We start from the raw sequence: 23,270 nt of genomic DNA, 5'->3' as shown, positions 1-23,270 counted from the left end.
TTTAACCATTGTGGTTTTTTGTGTTAGCTTTGAAGCAGTTGACCACATTAGTCACGTAGCGTATTTAAACCGTCCTTATTTGGTATAACTGCATTTAAGTATTTTCTTAAGGCATTTTTAGTACGTTCTGCCTGTATGCATCCAAACAAAACAAGTTTAGCGCGCACAGTAGTACTTTGAGTGTCAAATTCGAGTAATGTAAGACGTTTCGCCGATGTAGCAGATTTTGGCAGAACACCGTCTCTGAACAGATGAGGCATCGCGGTCTTGTGCTGCCGCCAGGTAAGATGAACAAAAATGTGTTGGTCTACTCCTCCTTAAACACTCTGTTTTCTGCATCAATCTTGCATATTTTTGAGCACGCCATTAACCGTACCTTTTCGCCTCTTCCTCCAACTTCATTCGGCTCAGTTTTTGGCTGTCACTCCGCGGGGTGTGGAAAGCGAGTGTGAGACATGCTGTTCTAAAAATAACTTTTCAAATGCTTCACTCCCATTGGCTGGCTCAAGCGAATCACCGCTAAGGTTTTTGTTTGTTGCACACCTCTGCTCTGCAAACCCGCAGAAAAAAAAGATTTTTGTTGATGCAACGTGTATTAGTCCGGACAGCTTGAGATCCGGTCTAGACGGCTAGGGGGGTCCGGAACCGGACCGAGGTCCGCGGTTTCGTGACATCTGGTGTAGATTATATTTACTTGGTCTTCTCTACTATAATGAGGACCAACATGGTAGGACAGTATAACCCATAAACGTCAACGGCGCGACAACGTGGCCGCCGCGACAATTGACGCGAGATGCAGCCCATCTGCGTCAATACTACTACTACCGGTAGCTAGGATCGGGCCGGAAGTCACTCGTGTAAAAATACGGTGGATTTTCAAACTAATATGCAATGGTAACCCACTTTTTGAGTCCATCAGATCTCTCGAGTGGTAGATCGGGGCACAGTTGACCTGTCTTTGTTGATTTACTGCTGTCTTCTCTGCTATAATAATAACCAACACGGCCCCGTGTTCAATACAAAACCCTCCTACCACAACAAAACAAGTAGGAAATAATATTCACATTGGAACTAAAGTTTTACAACATAAAATATATAAATGAATACTACATAACATTTTTAAAATATAAACTAAGGCTGTCAAAATTATCGCATTAACGGGCGGTAATTATTTTTTTTTAAATTAATCACGTTAAAATATTTGACGCAATTAACGCACATGCCCCGCTCAGACAGATTTAAATGACAGTACAGAGAAATGCCCACATGTTAATTGTGTTTTATGGAGTTTTGCTGCCCTCCGCTGGCGCTTGGGTGCGACTGATTTTATAGGATTCAGCACCCATGAGCATTGTGTAAGTAATTATTGACATCAACAAATTTTTTACAAGTTTTATTAAAACGAAAACATTAAGAGGGGTTTTAATATAAAATTTCTATAACTTGCACTAACATTTATCTTTTAAGAACTACACGTCTTTCTATCCATGGATCGCTTTAACAGAATGTTAATCATGTTAATGCCATCTTGTTGATTTATTGTTATAATAAACAAATACAGTCCCTATGTACCGTATGTTGAATGTATATATCCATCTTGTGTCTTATCTTTCCATTCCAACAATAATTTACAGAAAAATATGGCATATTTTATAGATGGTTTGAATTGCGATTAATTACGATTAAGTAATTTTTAAGCTGTAATTAACTCGATTAAAAATTTTAATCGTTTGACAGCCCTAATATAAACACATTATAAAATAAATAATAGCCAATTTGAATAAAATAAAATGAGCTAAAACACCTGCAATTAAATAATAACAATAATACACACATCCTGCTTACACAATCAAATTTATTAATTTCTGTGTGGCACTTTAACTTGAGAAAATCCACCAATAAAGCTTTTGAAAACCGTTCATAAGAAAAAAATGTTTCATTGAGGCATTTCATTTGTAAATACATGTTAAAATCTTTGTCATTGGGATTGATTTTTTCTTTAGCACAGGACTTCTTTTTTTTTCTTTCAGAAAGAAAGCTGACCAATACGCGGGGTCTGAAAGGCAAATTGTTGTTGGATTATCTTTAAATACCCGCTACTTTTTGAGCAGAATTCTAGCTTTGTATAGGCTAATGTTCCTATTGTTGAAAGCACAAAAGTGTGTTTCTTACTGTACCGAAAATGAACCGAACCGCGACCTCAAAACCGAGGTACATACAGTACTGAACCCAGATTTTTGTGTACCGTTACACCCCTAGGAACCTATAAGGTTTGGGTGGTTTTAGTTAAAGCAGGCACTGTTTTTTCATCGGTGTGATTTTAACAAAGATCAGAACACATTTGATGGTGATTTTATGCAGATACTTTTTCATACCACTGTAGTTCTTAAGAACTACAAGATAAAACATCGACACTCGACTAAAAAAAAAAAAAACACGATATTCCCCCCTTTTTTCTATTCGATCATAATAAAAAAAGACGATTTGGGGCATTTTGGTCAATGTTTAATTGATTTGTCGACTATCAAATAGTTGTCGATTAATCAATTGTCTCCACCCAAAATGGCAGTAATGGCTATAACAAGTTCTTCTTCTTCTTTTTTTTAAATCAAGGCGTGCCAAGGGGCTTTCCTGATTTTTTTCCCACACGGATATGTTTTTACAGATTCTTTGTGCAAATTTATTTCAGATCAAATTGTCTGTGCAGCGGAAGAATGAAACAGCGCACGTTGATTTTCCTGCTATTGAAGTTTGTCATGACAGGTTCACCTCTCATTCTCTCATTAAAAATATTTACATTTCATTTTGAATTTGACTGATACTTGTGTGCAGTGTTGTTTTTGGCAGCCATTTTAATTTTCGCCTTAGTCTTTTGGCTGATAATACTTATTAGTGTTAGTCATATTTTAGTCATCTCAAAATGTGTTTGTATTCATCTAGTTTTTGTTGACGGAAACTAAAAAGAAACTAATTTCGTACAGTTTTAGTCGATGTTTACTAAAAATGTGTTCATCTGTAATAAAAAAAAAATCCAAAATAAAGGTTTACAACTATTTTGAATGAACATTGACGGACGAGCACATATCGTAGCGTCTACAAGGACAATGATAATACACACTCAGCAGGATAACAGTACATTATTTTTAATTAATTATACCCACTTGGATGCCATATACTGTATTTAAAAAAAGTGGTCCGAGAGTTTAAGAGGACACTTATCGTTAGCATTAGCCTAATGCGAACGCTATGCTAATGCCACGAGTTACATTTAGTTTGTGATGATCTCTCAGCACAGATCTGAACGGCTAAAGCAACATTGCATATTCTCTCTAGCCAAGATAAGAAAATAAATCTTGCCGTGTGTGCAAGCATGGAGAGCAGCAGCACGCCACATGAGTGACACAACTAGACACTGCTACGATGCATGCTAACTATACAGTGGGGCAAATAAGTATTTAGTTAGCCACTAATTGTGCAAATTCCCCCACTTGAAAATATTAGAGATGCCTGTAATTGTCAACATGGGTAAACCTCAACCATGAGAGACAGAATGTGGGAAAAAAAAAACAAAACAGAAAATCACATTGCTTGATTTTTAAAGAATTTATTTGCAAATCATGGTGGAAAATAAGTATTTGGTCAATACCAATAGTTCATCTTAATACTTCGTTATGTACCCTTTGTTGGCAATAACGGAGGCCAAACGTTTTCTGTAACTCTTCACAAGCTTTTCACACACTGTTGCTGTTATTTTGGCCCATTACTCCATGCAAATCTCCTCTAGAGCAGTGATGTTTTAGGGCTGTCGTTGGGCAACACGGACTTTTAACTCCCTCCACAGATTTTCTATGGGGTTGAAATCTGGAGACTGGCTAGGCCACTCCAGGACCTTGAAATGCTTCTTACGAAGCCACTCCTTTGTTGCCCTGGCTGTGTGTTTGGGATCATTGTCATGCTGAAAGACCCAGCCACGTTTCATCTTCAATGCCCTTGCTCATGGAAGGAGATTTTCACTCAAAATCTCTCGATACATGGCCCCAGTCATTCTTTCCTTTACACATATCAGCCGTCCTGGTCCCTTTGCAGAAAACAGCCCCAAAGCATGATGTTTCCACCCCCATGCTTCACAGTGGGTATGGTGCAATTCAGTATTCTTCTTCCTCCAAACACGAGAACCTGTGTTTCTACCAAAAAGTTCTATTTGGTTTCATCTGACCATAACACATTCTCCCAGTCCTCTTCTGGATCATCCAAATACTGCCTAGCGAACCGCAGACGGACCTGGACGTGTACTTTCTTCAGCAGGGGGACACGTCTGGCAGTGCAGGATTTGAGTCCCTGGCGGCGCATTGTGTTACTGATAGTAGCCTTTGTTACTGTGGTCCCAGCTCTCTGTACGTCATTCACTAGGTCCCCCCGTTTGGTTCTGGGATTTTTGCTCACCGTTCTTGTTATCATTTTGACGCCACGGGGTGAGGAGGGAGTTGAAAGTCCATGTTGCCCAACAACAGTTGCCTGGTACACCACACTCACCGCTGTTCCAGGTATTGAGTCTGGCCACCATTCACGCGGATACAATTTCCAGGGCGGAGCAAGCCACAGCAAATAGACAGCGGAGTGGACCAATCAGCGACGGGCAGATGTGACGTTAGTAAAATGACGAGGGAAGGACGAGGGACGTGCGCGCGGAAGTAAACATACGAAGAGAGCAAAGTTTATTCAACATGGCTAGCGCGAGACAGACTGTTGTCAATGACTCGTGTCGAAGTGTTTTTGGTAATTTAAAACTGATTTTACCGTGGATTGGAACATATTCTCGGCTCTCCCGTTCACCATCTGTGTTGTGGAGACAATTTTCGACGCGCAAGAGTGACGTTGCTCGTTAAGAACACGTCATGCAAATAAACGAATCTGATTTGTCGATTGATTTTTTTACCTGCTCGAGAGGCCGTTAATGAGCTGGTTCCCAGACTATACTCTCAGTGTTTGAAAAATACAGGGAAAATAGTCTGGCAGAGCCAGGCAACAACAACAACCCTGCTCTAGAGGTGATCTGCATGGAGGAATGGGCCAAAATACCAGCAACAGTGTGTAAAAAGCTTGTGAAGAGTTACAGATAACGCTTGGCCTCCGTTATTGCCAACAAAGGGTACATAACAAAGTGTTGAGGTGAACTATAGGTATTGACCAAATACTTATTTTCCACCATAATTTGCAAATAAATTCTTTAAAAATCAAACAATGTGATTTTTTTTTTTTTTTTTTAGGTTTACCCATGTTGACAATTACAGGCCTCTCTAATATTTACAAGTGGGAGAACTTGCACAATTAGTGGTTGACTAAATACTCATTTGCCCTACTGTACATAAAATATCACACATTGTGGACAAGTGATGGAAACTATTGCGCATTTCTGTCTCGTTCTGGTCTCATCAGACGAAAGCTGGCATTCATCTCGTCATGTTTTAGTCTTCCGAAACATGTTTTTAGCTCGTTATCGTCTAGTCATCGTCATGAAAAAACTCTTTATTGACAAAATATTTTTGTTAGCGTCATCGTTGATGAAAACAACACTGCTTGCGTTTTTTCTTCAAGAGTATCAGTTACAGTAATAGCTGTAAGTGCCATTACATTCTCCCTTTAATCATTAGTTCATCTGTTTTCCTACCTATTACTGAAACTTGTGTGCACTTTTTCTGCCACAGCTTCTCAGTTTTCAGACAGTCTCTTTGAAATGCCGAACGAAAGGCCGTCAATCAAAGAAGGCTCCTGCGTGGAACTGACCGTAACGGCTAAGCGTGACCTCCCCGTGCAGCTTTCCAATTGGGCTTGGATGAAAGACGCCATTTGGAGCACCTCACGGATGGAGTTTATAGGTTCTGTCCTTCTCAGCTCCGACCAGGAACGGCGACCCGTCCACCCGTACTTTGTGGGCCGTGCGAAAAGCGTGGGCTCGCCGCCTTCTCTCTGGAGCGGCGGAACCTCAATGACCATCTTGATGTGCGACGTCATGCAAAGTGACAATGGCTATTACCAGTTCATTTATGAGCTCAAGGCTGGAGAAGACTCACAATGGGGAGAGCTTTCAGTTTATATCACTGTCAAAGGCAAGTGGTTAAATGCATACATTATCAGGTATAACGTGCATAGGTTTAGAGTCACAGACCATAGGCGGAGTTTGACTTTTGGGGCAGTGGGGGACAACATGTTGTTGCTGACCCCAAAACGCAGTGTCAGCAATAAAATTAACTTACAAGAATATTGAAAATGAGGGTTTTTTGTTTCCCCATCATTCTTGAGGGGAATTCTAAATCAGGCTGCTTAGGACAGCTATACTTTTCGCCAAGATCGTCATCCATTGAATAAGGTGCGCCTGCTGGTGTCGTGCCAATGTAGTTACCCCAGTCAAAAATTGTATCCCCTGGGCGGAGCCATATGGAGGTAGATTTGTGTCTTCATTATTAGATTTAAAAAAAAGTTGCTTAAATAAAAAAAAAAAAAAATGCTTCAATCAAAACATATTTTCAATAAAAAAAAGTCACTTCAATTCCAAAAAATGTGTTTGAATGCAAAAATAAATTCGACACTCAAAAAATATTTAAAAGCTAGTTTTCTTTAATTTGAATTTTTTTTTTTTTTTTAATTGAAGTCAATTTTTTGGGGTCAAGCAACTTTTTTGATTGAAGTAATATTTTTTTGCATTTGGGCCATATTTTGGGACATTTGTGTCTTTATTATTCAATCAAAAAATAAGTTGCCATCCATCCATGTATCCATTATCTTCTACTTAGTCCGGGGCCACTTCAGCCAGCTCCTCCGGCGGGATTCCAAGGCGTTCCCAGGCCAGCCGAGCGACATAGTCTCTCCAGCGTGTCCTGGGTCGTCCCTGGGGCCTCCCACCGGTGGGACATGCCCGGAACACCTCTCCAAGGAGGCGTCCAGGAGGCATCCGAACCAGATGCCCGAGCCACCTCAACTGGCTCCTCTCAACGCGGAGGAGTAGCGGCTCGACACCTAGCCCCTCCCGGATGACCGGGCTTCTCACTCTATCTCTAAGGGAGAGCCCGGACACCCTACTGAGGAAACTCATTTCAGCCGCTTGTATCCGGGATCTTGTTCTTTCGGTCACGACCCACAGCTCGTGACCATAGGTGAGGGTAGGAACGTAAATCGACCGGTAAATCGAGAGCTTCGCCTTTTGACTCAGCTCCTTCTTCACCACAACAGACCGGTGCGGAGTCTGCATCATTGCAGACGCTGCACCGATCCGCCTGTCAATCTCCCGCTCCCTCCTACCCTCACTCATGAACAAGACCCCAAGATACTTGAACTCCTCCACTTGGGGCAGGATCTCATCTGCAACCCGGAGAGGGCATGCCACCCTTTTCCGGCTGAGGACCATGGTCTCGGATTTGGAGGTGCTGATCTTCATCCCAACCGCTTCACACTCAGCTGCGAAACGCCCCAGTGAGAGTTGGAGGTCACGGCCTGATGAAGCCAAAAGCACCACATCTCCAAAAAGCAGAGATGCAATGATGAGGTCACCAAACAGGACACCCTCAACGCATCGGCTGTGCCTAGAAATTCTCTCCATAAAAATTATGAACAGAATCTGTAACAAAGGGCAGCCTTGGCGGAGTCCAATCCTCACTGGGAACGAATTCGACTTACTGCCGGCAATGCGGACCAGACTCTGACACCGGTCGTACAGGGACCGAACAGCCCTTACCAAGGGGCTTGGTACCCCGTACTTCCGGAGCACCCTCCACAGGAGTCCCCAAGGCACACAGTCGAACGCCTTCTCCAAATCCACAAAACACATGTAGACCGGTTGAGCAAACTCCCATGTCCCCTCGAGGATCCTGCCAAGGGTGTAGAGCTGGTCCACTGTTCCACGGCTGGGACGATAACCACACTGCTCCTCCTGAATCCGAGATTCGACATCCTGACGGACCCTCCTCTCCAGCACCCCTGAATAGACTTTACCGGGGAGGCTGAGGTGTGTGATCCCTCTATAATAGGAACACACCCTACGGTCCCCTTTCATAAAAAGGGGGACCACCACCCCGGTCTGCCAATTCAGAGGCACTGTCCCACGCAATGTTGTAGAGGCGTGTCAGCCACGACAGCCCCACAACATCCAGAGCCTTTAGGAACTCCGGGTGGATCTCATCCACCCCCGGGGCCTTGCCACCGAGGAGCTTTTCAACCACCTCAGTGACTTCAACCCCAGAGATCAGAGAGCCCACCTTGGAGTCCCCAGACCCTGCTTCCTCAAAGGAAGGCATGTCGGTGGAATTGAGGAGGTCTTCGAAGTATTCTCCCCACCGACTCACGACGTCCCGAGTCGAGGTCAGCAGTACCCCATCTTCACTATATACAGTGTTAATGGGGCACTGCTTTCCTCTCCGCAGACTCTCCGTGGACCAGAATTTCCTCGAAGCCGTCCGGAAGTTGTTTTCCATAGCCTCGCCAAACTCCTCCCATGTGCGAGTTTTTGCCTCGGCGACCGCCGTAGCTGCAGTCCGCTTGGCCAGCCGGTACCTGTCAGCTGCCTCCGGAGTCCCACAGGCCAAAAAGGCCCGGTAGGCCTCCTTCTTCAGCTTGACGGCATCCCAGACGTTCCCAGCAGACCCTCACAATACGTTTAGGCCTGACCAGCATCTTCCCCCACCATCGGAGCCAACACGCCACCAGGTGGTGATCAATTGACAGCTCCGCCCCTCTCTTCACCCGAGTGTCCAAAACATGCGGCCGCAAGTCCGGTGACACGATCACAAAGTCGATCATGGAGCTGCGGCCTAGGGTGTCCTGGTGCCAAGTGCACATATGGACACCCTTATGTTTGAACATGGTGTTTGTTATGGACAATCCATGACGAGCACAGAAGTCCAACAACAGAACACCGCTCGGGTTCTGATCGGGGGGGACGTTCCTCCCAATCACGCCCCTCCAGGTCTCACTGTCATTACCCACATGAGCGTTGAAGTCCCCCAGCAGAACGAGGGAGTCCCTAGATAGGGGGCACTCTCCAGCACACCCTCCAAGGACTCCAAAAAGGGTGGGTACTCCGAACTGCTGTTTGGAGCATAAGCACAAAAAACAGTCAGGACCCGTCCCCCCACCCGAAGGCGGAGGGAGGCTACCCTCTCGTATACTGGAGTAAACCCCAGCGTACAGGCACCAAGCCGGGGGGCAATAAGTATGCCCACACCTGCCTTTTACTGTGGGCAACTCCAGAGTGGAAGAGGGTCCAACCCCTCTCGAGAGGACTGGTACCAGAACCCAAACTGTGTGTGGAGGAGAGTCCAACTATATCTAGTTGGAACTTCTCTGCCTCACACACCAGCTCGGGCTCCTTCCCCGCCAGAGAGGTGACATTCCATGTCCCAAGAGTTAGTTTCTGTAGTCGGGGGTCGGACCGCCAAGGCCCCCGCCTTTGGCTGCAGCCCAAATCGCTACGCACCCGACCCCTGGAAAGGCGAATCTATGTTGCCTTTTTGGGCTGTGCCCGGCCGGACCACATGGGAAAAGGCCCGGCCACCAGACGCTCGCCTTTGAGCCCCACCCCCAGGCCTGGCTCCAGAGAGGGGCCCCGGTAACCCGTGTCCGGGTAAGGGAAACTTGAATCCTGTAATGTTTTGCATCATAAGGGGTCTTGTGAGCCATACTTTGTCTGGCCCCTCACCTAGGACCTGTTTGCCATGGGTGACCCTGCCAGGGGCTTTAAGCCCCCAGACAACATGGCTCCTAGGGTCATTGGGACACGCAAACCCCTCCACCACGATAAGGTGATGACTCCGGGAGGGAAAAATAAGTTGCTTCAAACAAAAAATATATATTTTTCAACATAAAAATCACTTCAATCGAAAATAAAAAAAAAATTCAATCATATAAAAAAAGTTTTTGAATGCGAAAAAGTATTTGAGAAACAAATATTTGCATTTGAACACTTAAAATTTTTCATTCACCCATCCTTTTTGTGTCTAAATCATTCAATACCCAAAAACTTTGCTTCAATCGAAAAAAAAAAAAAAAAAAGAAAAAAATCATTTGAAAAATAAAATTGCCCTCCCCTGAATTTTTTCTTCTTCTTTTTTTTAACTGATATGCAAACCAAATGACCGTCAGGTGCTTGTCATATGATCGGTTTGAAAAATAATTTTGACCCATGAAAAGAAGATCTTTTTTGTTCATTTCATTCATTTTTGTTGTTTATTTTATTACTTTACAACTCTTATATGCAGTGGGGCAAATAAGTATTTAGTCAACCACCAATTGTGCAAGTTGTCCTACTTGAAAAGATTAGAGAGGCCTGTAATTGTCAAAATGGTTAAACCTCAACCATGAGAGACAGAATGTGGGGAAAAAAACAGAAAATCACGTTGTTTGATTTTTATAGAATTTATTTCCAAATTAGAGTGGAAATTAAGTATTTGGTCACCAACAAACAAGCAAGATTTCTGGCTGTCAACGAGGTCTAACGAGGCTCCACTCATTTCCTGTATTAATGGCACCTGTTTTAACTCATTATAGGTATAAAATACACCTGTCCACAACCTCAGTCAGTCACAGTCCAAACTCCACTATGGCCAAGACCAAAGAGCTGTCGAAGGACACCAGAGACAAAATTGTAGACCTGCACCAGGCTGGGAAGACTGAATCTGCAATAGGTAAAACGCTTGGTGTAAAGAAATCAACTGTGGGAGCAATTATTACAAAATGGAAGACATACAAGACCACTGATAATCTCCCTCGATTTGAGGCTTCAGGCAAGATCTCACCCCGTGGCGTCAAAATGATAACAAGAACGGTGAGCAAAAATCCCAGAACCACACGGGGGGACCTAGTGAATGTTCTACAGAGAGCTGGGACCACAGTAACAAAAGCTACTATCAGTAACACATTGCGACGCCAAGGACTCAAATCCTGCACTGCCAGACGTGTCCCCCTGCTGAAGCCAGTACACGTCCAGGCCCATCTGCGGTTTGCTAGAGAGCATTTGGATGATCCAGAAGAGGACTGGGAGAAAGTGTTATGGTCATATGAAGCCAAAATAGAACTTTTTGGTAGAAACACAGGTTCTCGTGTTAGGACCAGAAAGAATACTGAATTGCATCCGAAGAAAACCATACGCACTGTGAAGCATGGGGGTGGAAACATCATGCTTTGGGGCTGTTTTTCTGCAAAGGGACCAGAACGACTAATCTGTGTAAAGGAAAGAATGAATGGGGCCATGTATCGAGAGATTTTGAGTGAAAATCTCCTTCCATCAGCAAGGGCATTGAAGATGAGACGTGGCTGGGTCTTTCAGCATGACAATGATCCCAAACACACAGCCAGGGCAACAAAGGAGTGGCTTCGTAAGAAGCATTTCAAGGTCCTGGAGTGGCCTAGCCGGTCTCCCGATCTCAACCCCATAGAAAATCTGTGGAGAGAGTTGAAAGTCAGTGTTGCCCAACCACAGCCCCAAAACATCATTGCTCTAGAGGAGATCTGCATGGAGGAATGGGCCAAAATACCAGCAACAGTGTGTGAAAAGCTTGTGAAGAGCTACAGAAAACGTTTGGCCTCCGTTATTGCCAACAAAGGGTACATAACAAAGTATTGAGATGAACTTTTGGTATTGACCAAATACTTATTTTCCACCATGATTTGCAAATACATTCTTTGAAAATCAAACAATGTGATTTTCTGTTTTTTTTTTTTCCACATTCTGTCTCATGATTGAGGTTTACCCGTGTTGACAATTACAGGCCTCTGTAATATTTTCAAGTGGGAGAACTTGCACAATTAGTGGTTGACTAAATACTTATTTGCCCCACTGTATATTGGAAAGTCAATTACATGCAACGACACTTTTAGGCCACCAGGGGGGGTACTTGTACTAACATTTATCTTTTAGGAACTGCAAGTCTTTCTATTCATGGATCGCTTTAAGAGAATGTCAATAATGTTAATGCCATCTTGTTGATTTATTGTTATAATAAACAAATACAGTATATTATGTACCGTATGTGTAATTTATAGATGCATCTTGTGTCTTATCTTTCCATTCCAACAATAATTTACAGAAAAATATGGCATATTTTATCGATGGTTTGAATTGCGATTAATTACGATTCATTAATTTTTAAGCTGTAATTAACTCGATTAAAAATTTTAATCGTTTGACAGCCCTATTTATTGTTATTACATGTAGTAATTGAAACAAAATAAGGGATTTTTACGTAACCAATATTTTAAAAATACTTATAACTAAATATTAACGGCACCATCTCCCTTCCCTTTTCAGAAAATATCTGCCCAGTGTATATGGTGAATCAACGCACCACATGGGAAAATAATGTGATTATCCTGACGTGCGCCACTCCCCGTTCATGCCTTACGCTCCCAGAATTTGGGGGTGACAATCTGCCCGTCCCTTTAGGACACGAACATTATGACGGGAAGATAGCTACAATCCAATTCGTAGCCAGCTGGGACCATGACGGCATGGAAATCTTTTGCCAGATAAAAGGCAACACTGACAAGTATTTGAGGAAATACTTCACTTTACATGTAAAATGTAAGAACATCTGCTCAAGCTGTAATTGGGACATACACAAAACATGACTCTATAGTTGAGGGCTTTGAGTTGACTCAACAGGGTATACGAGAATCTTTTTTTTTTTTTGCTCTCTTAGATGCCACCAAAAACACCCAGGTAAACTTCCCAGAAGGCATCAGTTTCATCCGCGAAGGAGACAACATGACGCTCATTTGCAACACCAATGGAAATCCCACCCCTACATTGGAGTGGTTCGAAAATGACCAAGTACTGCCAGTGGTGGCGCCCCAGTTGACCATCCCGTCCGTCACAGTCGACCACAACGGAAAGTACAAATGCGTTGCGACAAATATGTACAAAACGGAAGAGGCCACATTTGACGTCGACATCAAATGTGAGTTCTTTGTCTTCTTTTTTATCATTTTGAATTTGTTGTATGTTTTCGTTATTGTTTTTTGGGAGACAAAATTTGATGGTAGCTTTGCATGCAATATGCACCGTCCAACCAAAACTGTTTGACCCACCGACACTGTTTAGACATCAAAACGACCGGAAATCTCATGTGAAGCGGGCTCTTTCATTTGACACCTCAAAAATGACAGTTCCCCCCAAAACATGTTTTTTTTGGATAAATTTTTTTCCCAAAACGCTACTTGTCCTACAATTTTTTTCCATTTATACGTAAATCAGGGCACTAAGGGGCACAAATATCTAGTCAGGTTTTACTACGTAAACGTACAACTTGGCCAAAATTTGATTAAAAAATAACCATTCATTTCTAATAGACAAAAATTCCCCAATAATTTCCAATTTCCCTATCCGCCATTCATTTCAATAGCACAAAAACGTCAATTCACTCCTATAGACCCTACTCACCTACGTCACAAAATGACGTGTCGCTGTATCCGGCCGCCATATTGTCCGTATTTTTTAGACCTATTCTCATTGTTTTCAATTAGTCGTGCAAGTTATAGAGCAATTCATGGAAGCCCTGGTGTTATCTGACGCTGTAAACTCATTGGATGCGTTGCATAAAAGGCGTTATGTGGAAAAGCTTCAGTTTATCCATTCGCCAGATCCATATTTGATGCCTAAATCGATGTTTTTCGACCCGCTGTCGCCGCCGTATTTGCCTGACATCTGCTAGCTACCCTGATATGTACAACTATCTTGTCCACACAAAATCAGCCTATTCTCACGAAAGTTTGAAAAACTTTAAGAGCTTGGAGGCTTATAAATACTTCGTTGCTGGTTGGGTGAAACAGGTCCTCGTCCATGAAAATTCGGCAGGAATCGATCTTGTGTTCGGGAAGGTGAGTTACGAAATTTTCAATTCAAAATCTTTTGTTCTTGCTAACATCCACTGTCAAGTCTAATATATTTCATGTCATTTGTCCATGGAGCTAGGGCTTTTAATGTTTATATGGTTTAGCGATAGCACTCTCACTACATACATATATACAGTGCCTTGCAAAAGTATTCGGCCCCCTTGAATCTTGCAACCTTTCGCCACATTTCAGGCTTCAAACATAAAGATATGAAATTGAATTTTTTTGTCAAGAATCAACAACAAGTGGGACACAATCGTGAAGTGGAACAACATTTCTTGGATAATTTAAACTTTTTTAACAAATAAAAAACTGAAAAGTGGGGCGTGCAATATTATTCGGTCCCTTTACTTTCAGTGCAGCAAACTCACTCCAGAAGTTCAGTGAGGATCTCTGAATGATCCAATGTTGTCCTAAATGACCGATGATGATAAATAGAATCCACCTGTGTGTAATCGAGTCTCCGTATAAATGCACCTGCTCTGTGATAGTCTCAGGGTTCTGTTTAAAGTGCAGAGAGCATTATGAAAACCAAGGAACACACCAGGCAGGTCCGAGATACTGTTGTGGAGAAGTTTAAAGCCGGATTTGGATATAAAAAGATTTCCCAAACTTTAAACATCTCAAGGAGCACTGTGCAAGCCATCATATTGAAATGGAAGGAGCATCAGACCACTGCAAATCTACCAAGACCCGGCCGTCCTTCCAAACTTTCTTCTCAAACAAGGAGAAAACTGATCAGAGATGCAGCCAAGAGGCCCATGATCACTCTGGATGAACTGAAGAGATCTGCAGCTGAGGTGGGAGAGTCTGTCCATAGGGCAACAATCAGTCGTACACTGCACAAATCTGGCCTTTATGGAAAAGTGGCAAGAAGAAAGCCATTTCTCAAAGATATCCATAAAAAGTCTCGTTTAAAGTTTGCCACAAGCCACCTGGGAGACACACCAAACATGTGGAAGAAGGTGCTCTGGTCAGATGAAACCAAAATTGAACTTTTTGGCCACAATGCAAAACGATATGTTTGGTGTAAAAGCAACACAGCTCATCACCCTGAACACACCATCCCCACTGTCAAACGTGGTGGCAGCATCATGGTTTGGGCCTGCTTTTCTTCAGCAGGCACAGGGAAGATGGTTAAAATTGACGGGAAGATGGATGCAGCCAAATACAGGAACATTCTGGAAGAAAACCTGTTGGTATCTGCACAAGACCTGAGACTGGGACGGAGATTTATCTTCCAACAGGACAATGATCCAAAACATAAAGCCAAATCTACAATGGAATGGTTCAAAAATAAACGGATCCAGGTGTTAGAATGGCCAAGTCAAAGTCCAGACCTGAATACAATCGAGAATCTGTGGAAAGAGCTGAAGACTGCTGTTCACAAACACTCTCCATCCAACCTCACTGAGCTCGAGCTGTTTTGCAAGGAAGAATGGGCAAGAATGTCAGTCTCCCGATGTGCAAAACTGATAGAAACATACCCCAAGCGACTTGCCGCTGTAATTGGAGCAAAAGGTGGCGCTACAAAGTATTAACACAAGGGGGCCGAATAATATTGCACGCCCCACTTTTCAGTTTTTTATTTGTTAAAAAAGTTTAAATTATCCAATAAATTTTGTTCCACATCACAATTATGTTGATTCTTGACAAAAAAATAAAAATTTATATCTTTATGTTTGAAGCCTGAAATGTGGCGAAAGGTTGCAAGGTTCAAGGGGCCGAATACTTTTGCAAGGAACTGTAATATGTAATAAATATGAAGTGCGGTAGCACTACTCCAGATTGTCCCTAGTTGAATTTATTTTTTGGCTTTAGACCTCAATAGTGAAATTGTAAATTAATTGTATGACAACTGTCTTAATATCCCCATACAATTACATATTTTCAGGTAGTTCATTCACAACGTCTGAGTGTATGTTGTCGGCGATTAGCCTAGCAATGATCTTAATTGTGGTTGTCAGCCCAAAACCCTCTTAATATATATTAAATGCATCTTACCAGATATAAAATGACTACTACATAATCTGTGGTAGTCGTTTGGAGCCCAGTTTTCTTGCCGAATTGCAGCAGTCCATCTCGCTCTCCTCTCCGGGTCTCTCGGAATACGGTAAAACTTCAAGTCCCTCCGTCTATCTTCTCTGTTTTTGCAACCGACCGCCACACACGACTTCACCATTTTGATTATTAATGTTAACGAGCAGAATAAACACGCCATAATAGGAGGAATTTACGAAGCGCTAATGCATTAACATGACGAGTAGACGGACATCATGGCGCGGGGGCGTGGCTGTGACGTCACGTGAGTAGGGTCTATTGATTTCCAACCCAAGTGGCTCAATATCAACAGGAAGTTACCCCTGAAATGCCCCCAGATCAACAGGAAGTGCTTCCGCAGCAAAGCTATGATTGCAGTTTCTCCAGAAATTGCATTTTATATATATATTTTTTTTGTGTGAATGATTTTTATTTTCCCATTTTTTTAATTTTGTTGTTATTTTTGTCATTTTATTTTTTCATATTTGTTATTGAGTTTTATTTGATCATTACCTGTATTTTTTATATATATTCATAGACTTCACTATCAGTTGACAGGGCTCGGGGCCAATCCGTAGGGGGCCTATTTTAAAAAATTATTCAAATATTTTTAAAACCAAAGCGGGCAGCAACCTAAAACCAAAACAGGCGCCTCCCTTAGGCATATGAGTCTCCATGAGCGGCGACATCCAAAAATTCAAAGTCGTTCCCTGATAAAATTGCGATTTTTTTTTTTAAATACAAGTATAGCAAAACTTAAAACAGCTATAAAATTCTCAAATATTATGCTTGATGCACAAAAACCATCAAATGCAAAGATAATCACCTATATTTTTACGATGAATAGCAATATTTAACATATGTTTTTCCCCAAAATAGCAACTTAATTTTTTTTTTTTTAATTCAGTGCAAGTTTTCAACAGTTAATAAATCACTCAATTTTCCAACCACAGAAACTTGATACTTGAGGAAAGCATGCAGAATCATCTTAATTATTATCATTATTTTATTTTTCAATCCATTTTATGTGTAAGTGTGTGTGCACTCTATGGGGCAGCTTTAAATCTCATGACACTTTGTGTAATGACAAAGGCGTCTATTCTATTCTATTCTATTCTTATTTTTACTCAACAAAAGCAAAATTTGTGTTTTCCTATATCCAATCACAACTTATTTAGGTTGAATTCTGCTTTGTGTAGAAAGCTGACTTCTACAAATTCCAACATGGCAGCCGTCACAAAACTAAGAGCTTTTTAAGTGGAAAATTTCTATAGATATGACTGTAAAACAGTCTAGATTCTTGGTTAAAAGCATAAAACGGGCAGTTATCATTCATTTTATGTAAATATTATAACCAAAAGTTACGGTATTGTTTAATCCAACATGGCATCTGTCACGAAATAGAGATTTTTAAGTTGAAAATTCTTTCAAATTAATGCTTAAATTACAGAATTTCTGTAGATATGAACGTAAGACAGTCTAGATTCTTGGTTAAAAGCAAAAAACGGGCAGTTATCATTCATTTTACGTAAATATTTCAAGCCAAAGTTACACAAATTTTATCCATAGTTTTTTTCACGTTTCAAAAGTGCTTGCATGGTGCTATTTAACAGAGGCGTCGTGTCCCATTAGGTAAACCAGGCAATTGCCTAGAGCCCCCAGCCAGCAGTGGCCCCCAGAGGGCCAACAGATTTAGCACACGCAGCTTTACTGCACTGTCGCAGCGACAAGTGTAGGGAGTGTTTCAATACCATGGAATCATTTGGCAGATTATCTAACAATTCTATTATCAATCCCAATCAGCACTAACCATGTCGTGTAGATTATACATGTTTAAGAAAGTCCAATCAGCTATTAATACTACATGATTGTTTAAAGAGTGACTCGCCAAGTACTCTCAGGAAAGTCCTTGCCAAGTGGTTTTATGTTGATTTTTACAGGCAACCTCATTATTCATGTGACTACTTAAAGAAATGTGGATTTTTCCCAAAAAGTCTATTCATGGGTCTATCGTATTCCTCGTCGAATACTCTATAAGAAAAATAATCCTAAACGATTTTATTAGCAATTTTAATACTCCATTTAGCAAGGTTCCTTGGGTATGTGTACGTTCCCATAGCAACCAGTCCTGTTATTGTCTTACGTCACAAGTGCTGCGTATTCTGGGAGCGAGAATAGGCGTAAGGTGCGCATTTCGAGCAGAGGACGGCCACCTGTTAAAATGTGTGCGTCCATAGACGAATGTAAGTACATACATATGAGTCAATGTAAAGTGCTTAGTTTTCGCCACTTTTATGGCCAAGATGACCGCACATGCACGCAGAGCGCACGCGCACCCTCCCACCTTTGTGTTCATTATACTGCGCGAGTATGTATGAATTGCCACGTTTACATGGAGCCAAATATTCCAATTACAATCGGAATATTTGTTCAAACCGAATAAATGTGTTCCATATAAACACCTCATTCGGAATGAACAGGCCCAAACCGAATGGAATTTCATTCCGATTCACAGGGGTGGAATATTCCTTTTCCCAAACCAATTAGAAGTAAAATTATATCATGTAAACAGGGAAGCGGAATGGTGTCTGGTTGCGTTCTTTCTGCGCATGCTCCGTACTGACGTGGTGACGTCACTCGGTGACGTACGTAACGTCACTTGCAACATGGCTTCCAAGCACACGCACAGCGCACCCACACAACTTTTTAAATGAACGGCGTATCATTCTGAAGTTTTGTTTCCACTCGAAAAGTTAAAATAGCAGCTGATCTGACGATCGATCTCCATGTTTTGCAACGTGACGCTTTGTTTTGATTAATCTGCGCATGTCAGACGGCAGTTGTCAAACGTCCTTTCGGAATAAAGGCAGTCACATGTAAACGCTGGATCGGAATAGATGAAGTGACATGTAAACAGCTGATGTGAAATTTCCATTCGGAATGATTTGAATCGGTATGAATAAAAGTCAGCATGTAAACGTGGCTTGTGTCACGTGACTCATAGTGAGCATGAGCGGAGATCTGGCCTTTTTTTAATTGGCAAAATGAAGAGTGACTCATAGTGAGCATGAGCGGAGATCTGGCCTTTTTTTAATTGGCAAAATGAAGAGAAGTTATGCTTCTGGAAGTGAAAAAAGAAAGAAAAATAAGCAAAAGAGGAGAAAAGGAAGCAAGACAGCGGTGAGTGTACTATGTAACTGTAGTTTTATGTCTTAATGTAGTAGCACTGCAGAATAGTAGTAGTAGTATTTGGCTTGTTGTAACTAGCTTGTTAGCGTTTGCTAACAGCATTGCAGCATGCTAGCGTTTCTTCATACACAAAGATGTTACCTAGAACATAAAATCAGTGTTTAGAATCAATATCCACACACATTTTCATCTGGGAATTTTTTCAGAAGGTGTCAGTCTCCACCAGGGCAGCTGTGGTTACAATATAAGCTTACATCCACTGAGTGTGGAGTAAATGAATAAGGGGGGGGGCACTTTGAGTGTCCTAAAAAGCGCTCTATGAGAGCCAGGTGTTATTAGACTTTTATTCAATATGCTATTGCTCCAAGTCCAACTGTCCCCCTTACTTGCACACGCTCGAAGGGCCCCATGTTGCCTGGGGCCCCTTGCTTAGCCTCTGCTATTTAATATAATAATTACCTTGAATCCTCGACCAAATCACTGTTGTGACACTCCACCCTGCTTGTATACAGTAAAACCTTCGTCCTGTTTCCAACTAAATCCGGCGTTAGAACGCAGCGGGGGAGTTTATCACAGTGAAAACCAACTCAAGGTTCTGCCTGCGTCGGCCCCCTACGGGAAGGCGTGGCACAATGTCTGTGGGAGTTGTCTTGTCAACTGATAGTGGAGTCCATGATATATTTTTTAAATTATTTCAATTTTGTAATTTTTTGTATTATCGTTAATTTGCATAAAATTTTTATATCATTTAAAAAAATATTGTTCTATTTTATTTTTATTTCCATTGTATCAATTTCCAAAAAAAACCTATGTAAATTTATTTATCTTCATTACTTTTTTATTTGAGCAGTCTTTTCCATTCAGCATTTCCATTCACAATTTATTTAAATTTATTTTGTTTCCTGTCCAATCTCACATAATCAGGGCATTTATTTTCAGAAGTGGCGCAAAGCTGCTCTATTGTCAGACTTGGCGCATCTATAGACCCTACCCACCGATGTCACAAAATCACGTGCTCGCTGTATGGTTCCGCCCCCTTGTCCGTCATTTTGTGTCTGTATTATCAATGGTCTCAATTGATCGAGCAATTTATAATGCATTTCATGGAAGACCCGGTGCTTTCGGATGCCGTAAACTCACTTGATGCATTGCATAAAAGGCGTTATGTGGAAAAGCTTCAGTTTATCCATTCGCCAGATCCATATTTGATGCCTAAATCGATGTTTTTCGACCCGCTGTCATCGCCGTATTTGCCTGACATCTGCTAGCTACCCTGATATTTACAACTATCTTGTCCACACAAAATCAGCCTGTTCTCACGAAAGTTTGAAAAACTTTAAGAGCTTGGAGGCTTATAAATACTTCGTTGCTGGTTGGGTGAAATAGGTCCTCGTCCACGAAAATTCGGCAGGAATCTATCTTGTGCTTGGAAAGGTGAGTTACGAAATTTTCAATTCAAAATCTTTTGTTATTGCTAACATCCACTGTCAAGTCTAATGTATTTCATGTCGTTTATCAATGGAGTTAGGGCTTTTAATGTTTATATGGTTTAGCGATAGCACTCTCACTACATACATACGTGTATGTTGTCGGCGATTAGCCTAGCAATGATCTTAATTGTGGTTGTCAGCCCAAAACCCTCTAAATATATATTAAATGCATCTTACCAGATATAAAATGACTACTACATAATCTGTGGTAATCGTTTGGAGCCCAGTTTTCTCGTCGAATTGCAGCAGCCCATCTCGCTCTCTTCTCTCCGGGTCTCTCGAAATCCGGTAGAACTTCAAGTCTCTCCGTCTTCTTAGTCTATCTTCTCTGTTATTGCAACCGACCGCCACACACGCCTTCACCATTTTGATTATTAATGTTAACGAGCAGAAAAACACGTCGTAAATAGGAGGAATGTACGTAGCCATAACAGGTAAACATGATGTGTTGACGGACAATTGGGCGGCACCAGTCAGGAGGAAGGAGTTGTGACGTCACGTGGGTAGGGTCTATAGTTTCATGTCAGCGGAAAGCTTGCCTTGAATGCTTTGACCGCCGGTGCCAACATTTGGCTTGGTAATTGGAACCAGTGAAATTTCCAAATAAGTGCAGTGAGTCTTGGACGTACAAGAAAATCAAGTGCACCATTTTTTACAGTTTCGTCCCGATGCGCCACCTATATAAACAGCCCACACATTTACTGTAATCACATCAATCATCAATCAATCAATCCATCCAGCCATCCATTTTAAAGTTTTCATTCATCTGCTCTCATCATGTTTTGTAAATGAATCAGACCCGCCGACCGTTGAGGTGAAAAGCTCGCAGCCCGGATTCACCGAGGGAGAAGCCATGACGCTTACATGCAACGTGACGAGAGGCAACCCCAGTCCCGACCTCTTCAAATGGTTCAAAGATGACATCTATCTGAGATCCGGTGAAGTGTACCAGGTCTCATCGGTGCAGGCCGAGCACAGGGGATGGTACACGTGCGTGGCCTCCAGCTACGTCGGCTCCGGACAGCATAGATTTCTGATTCAAGTGAACTGTGAGTCTGGCAATCAGTCTTTCGTCTTGCATGGTCGTTCTCACGTTAAACTCTTTCCAGATCATCCAAGGGAAACCAGGATTTCCGTTGTGGGTTCCGATAGCCCCATGGTCGTAGCGGGGACATCCGTTCGGCTGCAGTGCTTGACCGACGCCAATCCCGAGCCCAATAATTACACCTGGTGGAGTATCGTGGATGGCAGCACCTCAGAATTTTTGGGTGGCAGATGGACATTGCTGCCTGACATACAGCCGGGCGACCAGACGTGCTACATGTGCAGAGCCACCAACTGGGTCGGCATTGGTGACAACAGTGATCTGTTCTGCATCCAAGTGCTATGTGAGTCGTTTCACGTGACTTGAAGTGCTACTTTGTGGTGTGATGTAGTTTTCGGTAAAGCTTACTTTTAGAGGTCCCTAACTGTCGACCAATCACATGCATTCCCTTTCCTAACCTTAACCTTACTGTCGACCAATTACATCCATTCCCTTTCCTAACCTTAAAGTAATTCTTAAAAGATAAATGTTAGTATTAGTGATAATAATTTGATATTAAAACCCCTCTTAATGTTTTGGTTTTAATAAAGTTTGTAAAATTATTTTAAGTGATAGGTCGGCATTCTTGTTACGTCGCAGTGCGTGACGTCACCGGGCCCGTTGCCGAAATTCCAGCGTGTCACTCGTTAGCTTTCCCAACATGTCGTCGGTTCTACCCTTCCTATTTGAACCAGATCTGAAAAGGGAGGAGCAGGACAGCACTGTCGGTTGTTCACAAGAGGAGCTTCAGGGAAAAATGCGTGTAGCAAATACCTGATAAGACAAAAGTTGGGCAAAAGTCTCAATGACAACAGAGCAAGAGAGCGTATGCTGTTGGGAACTCCAGTTGGGAGCGAGAGTGTATGCTGTTGGGAACTCTGGTTTTATTAGCAAATATTCAAGGTAAGCATATTGCGTTTTCAAACTTATCCCAATATAATTACGTAGATTGTTAGCATCCAGAGCTGTCGTGTGCTTTACATACAGTACAGGGCAAAGAGCACACCTTGTGTAATCCATGTCTTGTACATTGTAACGCGTGATAGGTAGGATACGTCTATAAAAGTACCAAAAAGGGGAGAATCACAAAAAATATTTCTACCTTGACCACTCTTCACTCGGGAGCTCAGCAGAACGCAAACAGGCGTTCCCTGACGAACTCCAACATTGTTGTAAGGTCCATGTCAGAGTCACTGTCGTCACTGTAGTGTGCCATAGTGCTTTAATTATTTGGTATGATTTGGGGAAAACTCCCACGAAGAGTAGTCAACAAAAAAGATAGCAATAGTAATCCAAATCCGCGTTTTTTTTACTCACACGAAGATCCAGGAATTAGACCGATCCCATGGCAATGTTGCAGCCGCGATCGGGCCGTCGATTCCACAAAATAGACTTATCCGAAAAGCCGCTGTGGGACCGACAAATAAAAAAAATAGATCCGAAACCAATATTGCAGACGCGGTGGGACCGTCGGATCCAGAAAATAGACGGATCCCTTACTTAACTGAGGATCAAGGAAAAATGTTGGGGCGACAGTTGTAACGCGTGGTGGGTAGGATACGTGCATACAGGGACCAAAAAGGGGGAGA

General features: G+C 42.2%; 1 protein-coding gene across 3 annotated transcripts in view; it reads left to right on the top strand.

Moving 5' to 3' along the window:
• Window positions 1–23,270, top strand: part of LOC130914356 (hemicentin-1-like) — a 38,353-nt gene that overhangs the window by 4,199 nt on the left and 10,884 nt on the right. For all 3 annotated transcript variants that reach the window (XR_009062894.1, XM_057833461.1, XM_057833462.1), the window contains exons 2-7: window positions 2,690–2,763; window positions 5,706–6,107; window positions 12,296–12,568; window positions 12,687–12,944; window positions 21,395–21,646; window positions 21,707–21,985. Coding sequence is in view for 2 of the 3 variants with exons in the window: in XM_057833461.1 (XP_057689444.1) it covers window positions 2,715–2,763; window positions 5,706–6,107; window positions 12,296–12,568; window positions 12,687–12,944; window positions 21,395–21,646; window positions 21,707–21,985 (1,513 nt within the window). In the remaining variant the exon portion in view is untranslated. The remainder of the gene's footprint in view (window positions 1–2,689; window positions 2,764–5,705; window positions 6,108–12,295; window positions 12,569–12,686; window positions 12,945–21,394; window positions 21,647–21,706; window positions 21,986–23,270) is intronic.

This window comes from Corythoichthys intestinalis, chromosome 4 (assembly GCF_030265065.1).
Source record: "Corythoichthys intestinalis isolate RoL2023-P3 chromosome 4, ASM3026506v1, whole genome shotgun sequence".
Lineage (NCBI taxonomy): Eukaryota > Metazoa > Chordata > Actinopteri > Syngnathiformes > Syngnathidae > Corythoichthys > Corythoichthys intestinalis.
This window is presented reverse-complemented; position numbering and strand designations above follow the sequence as displayed.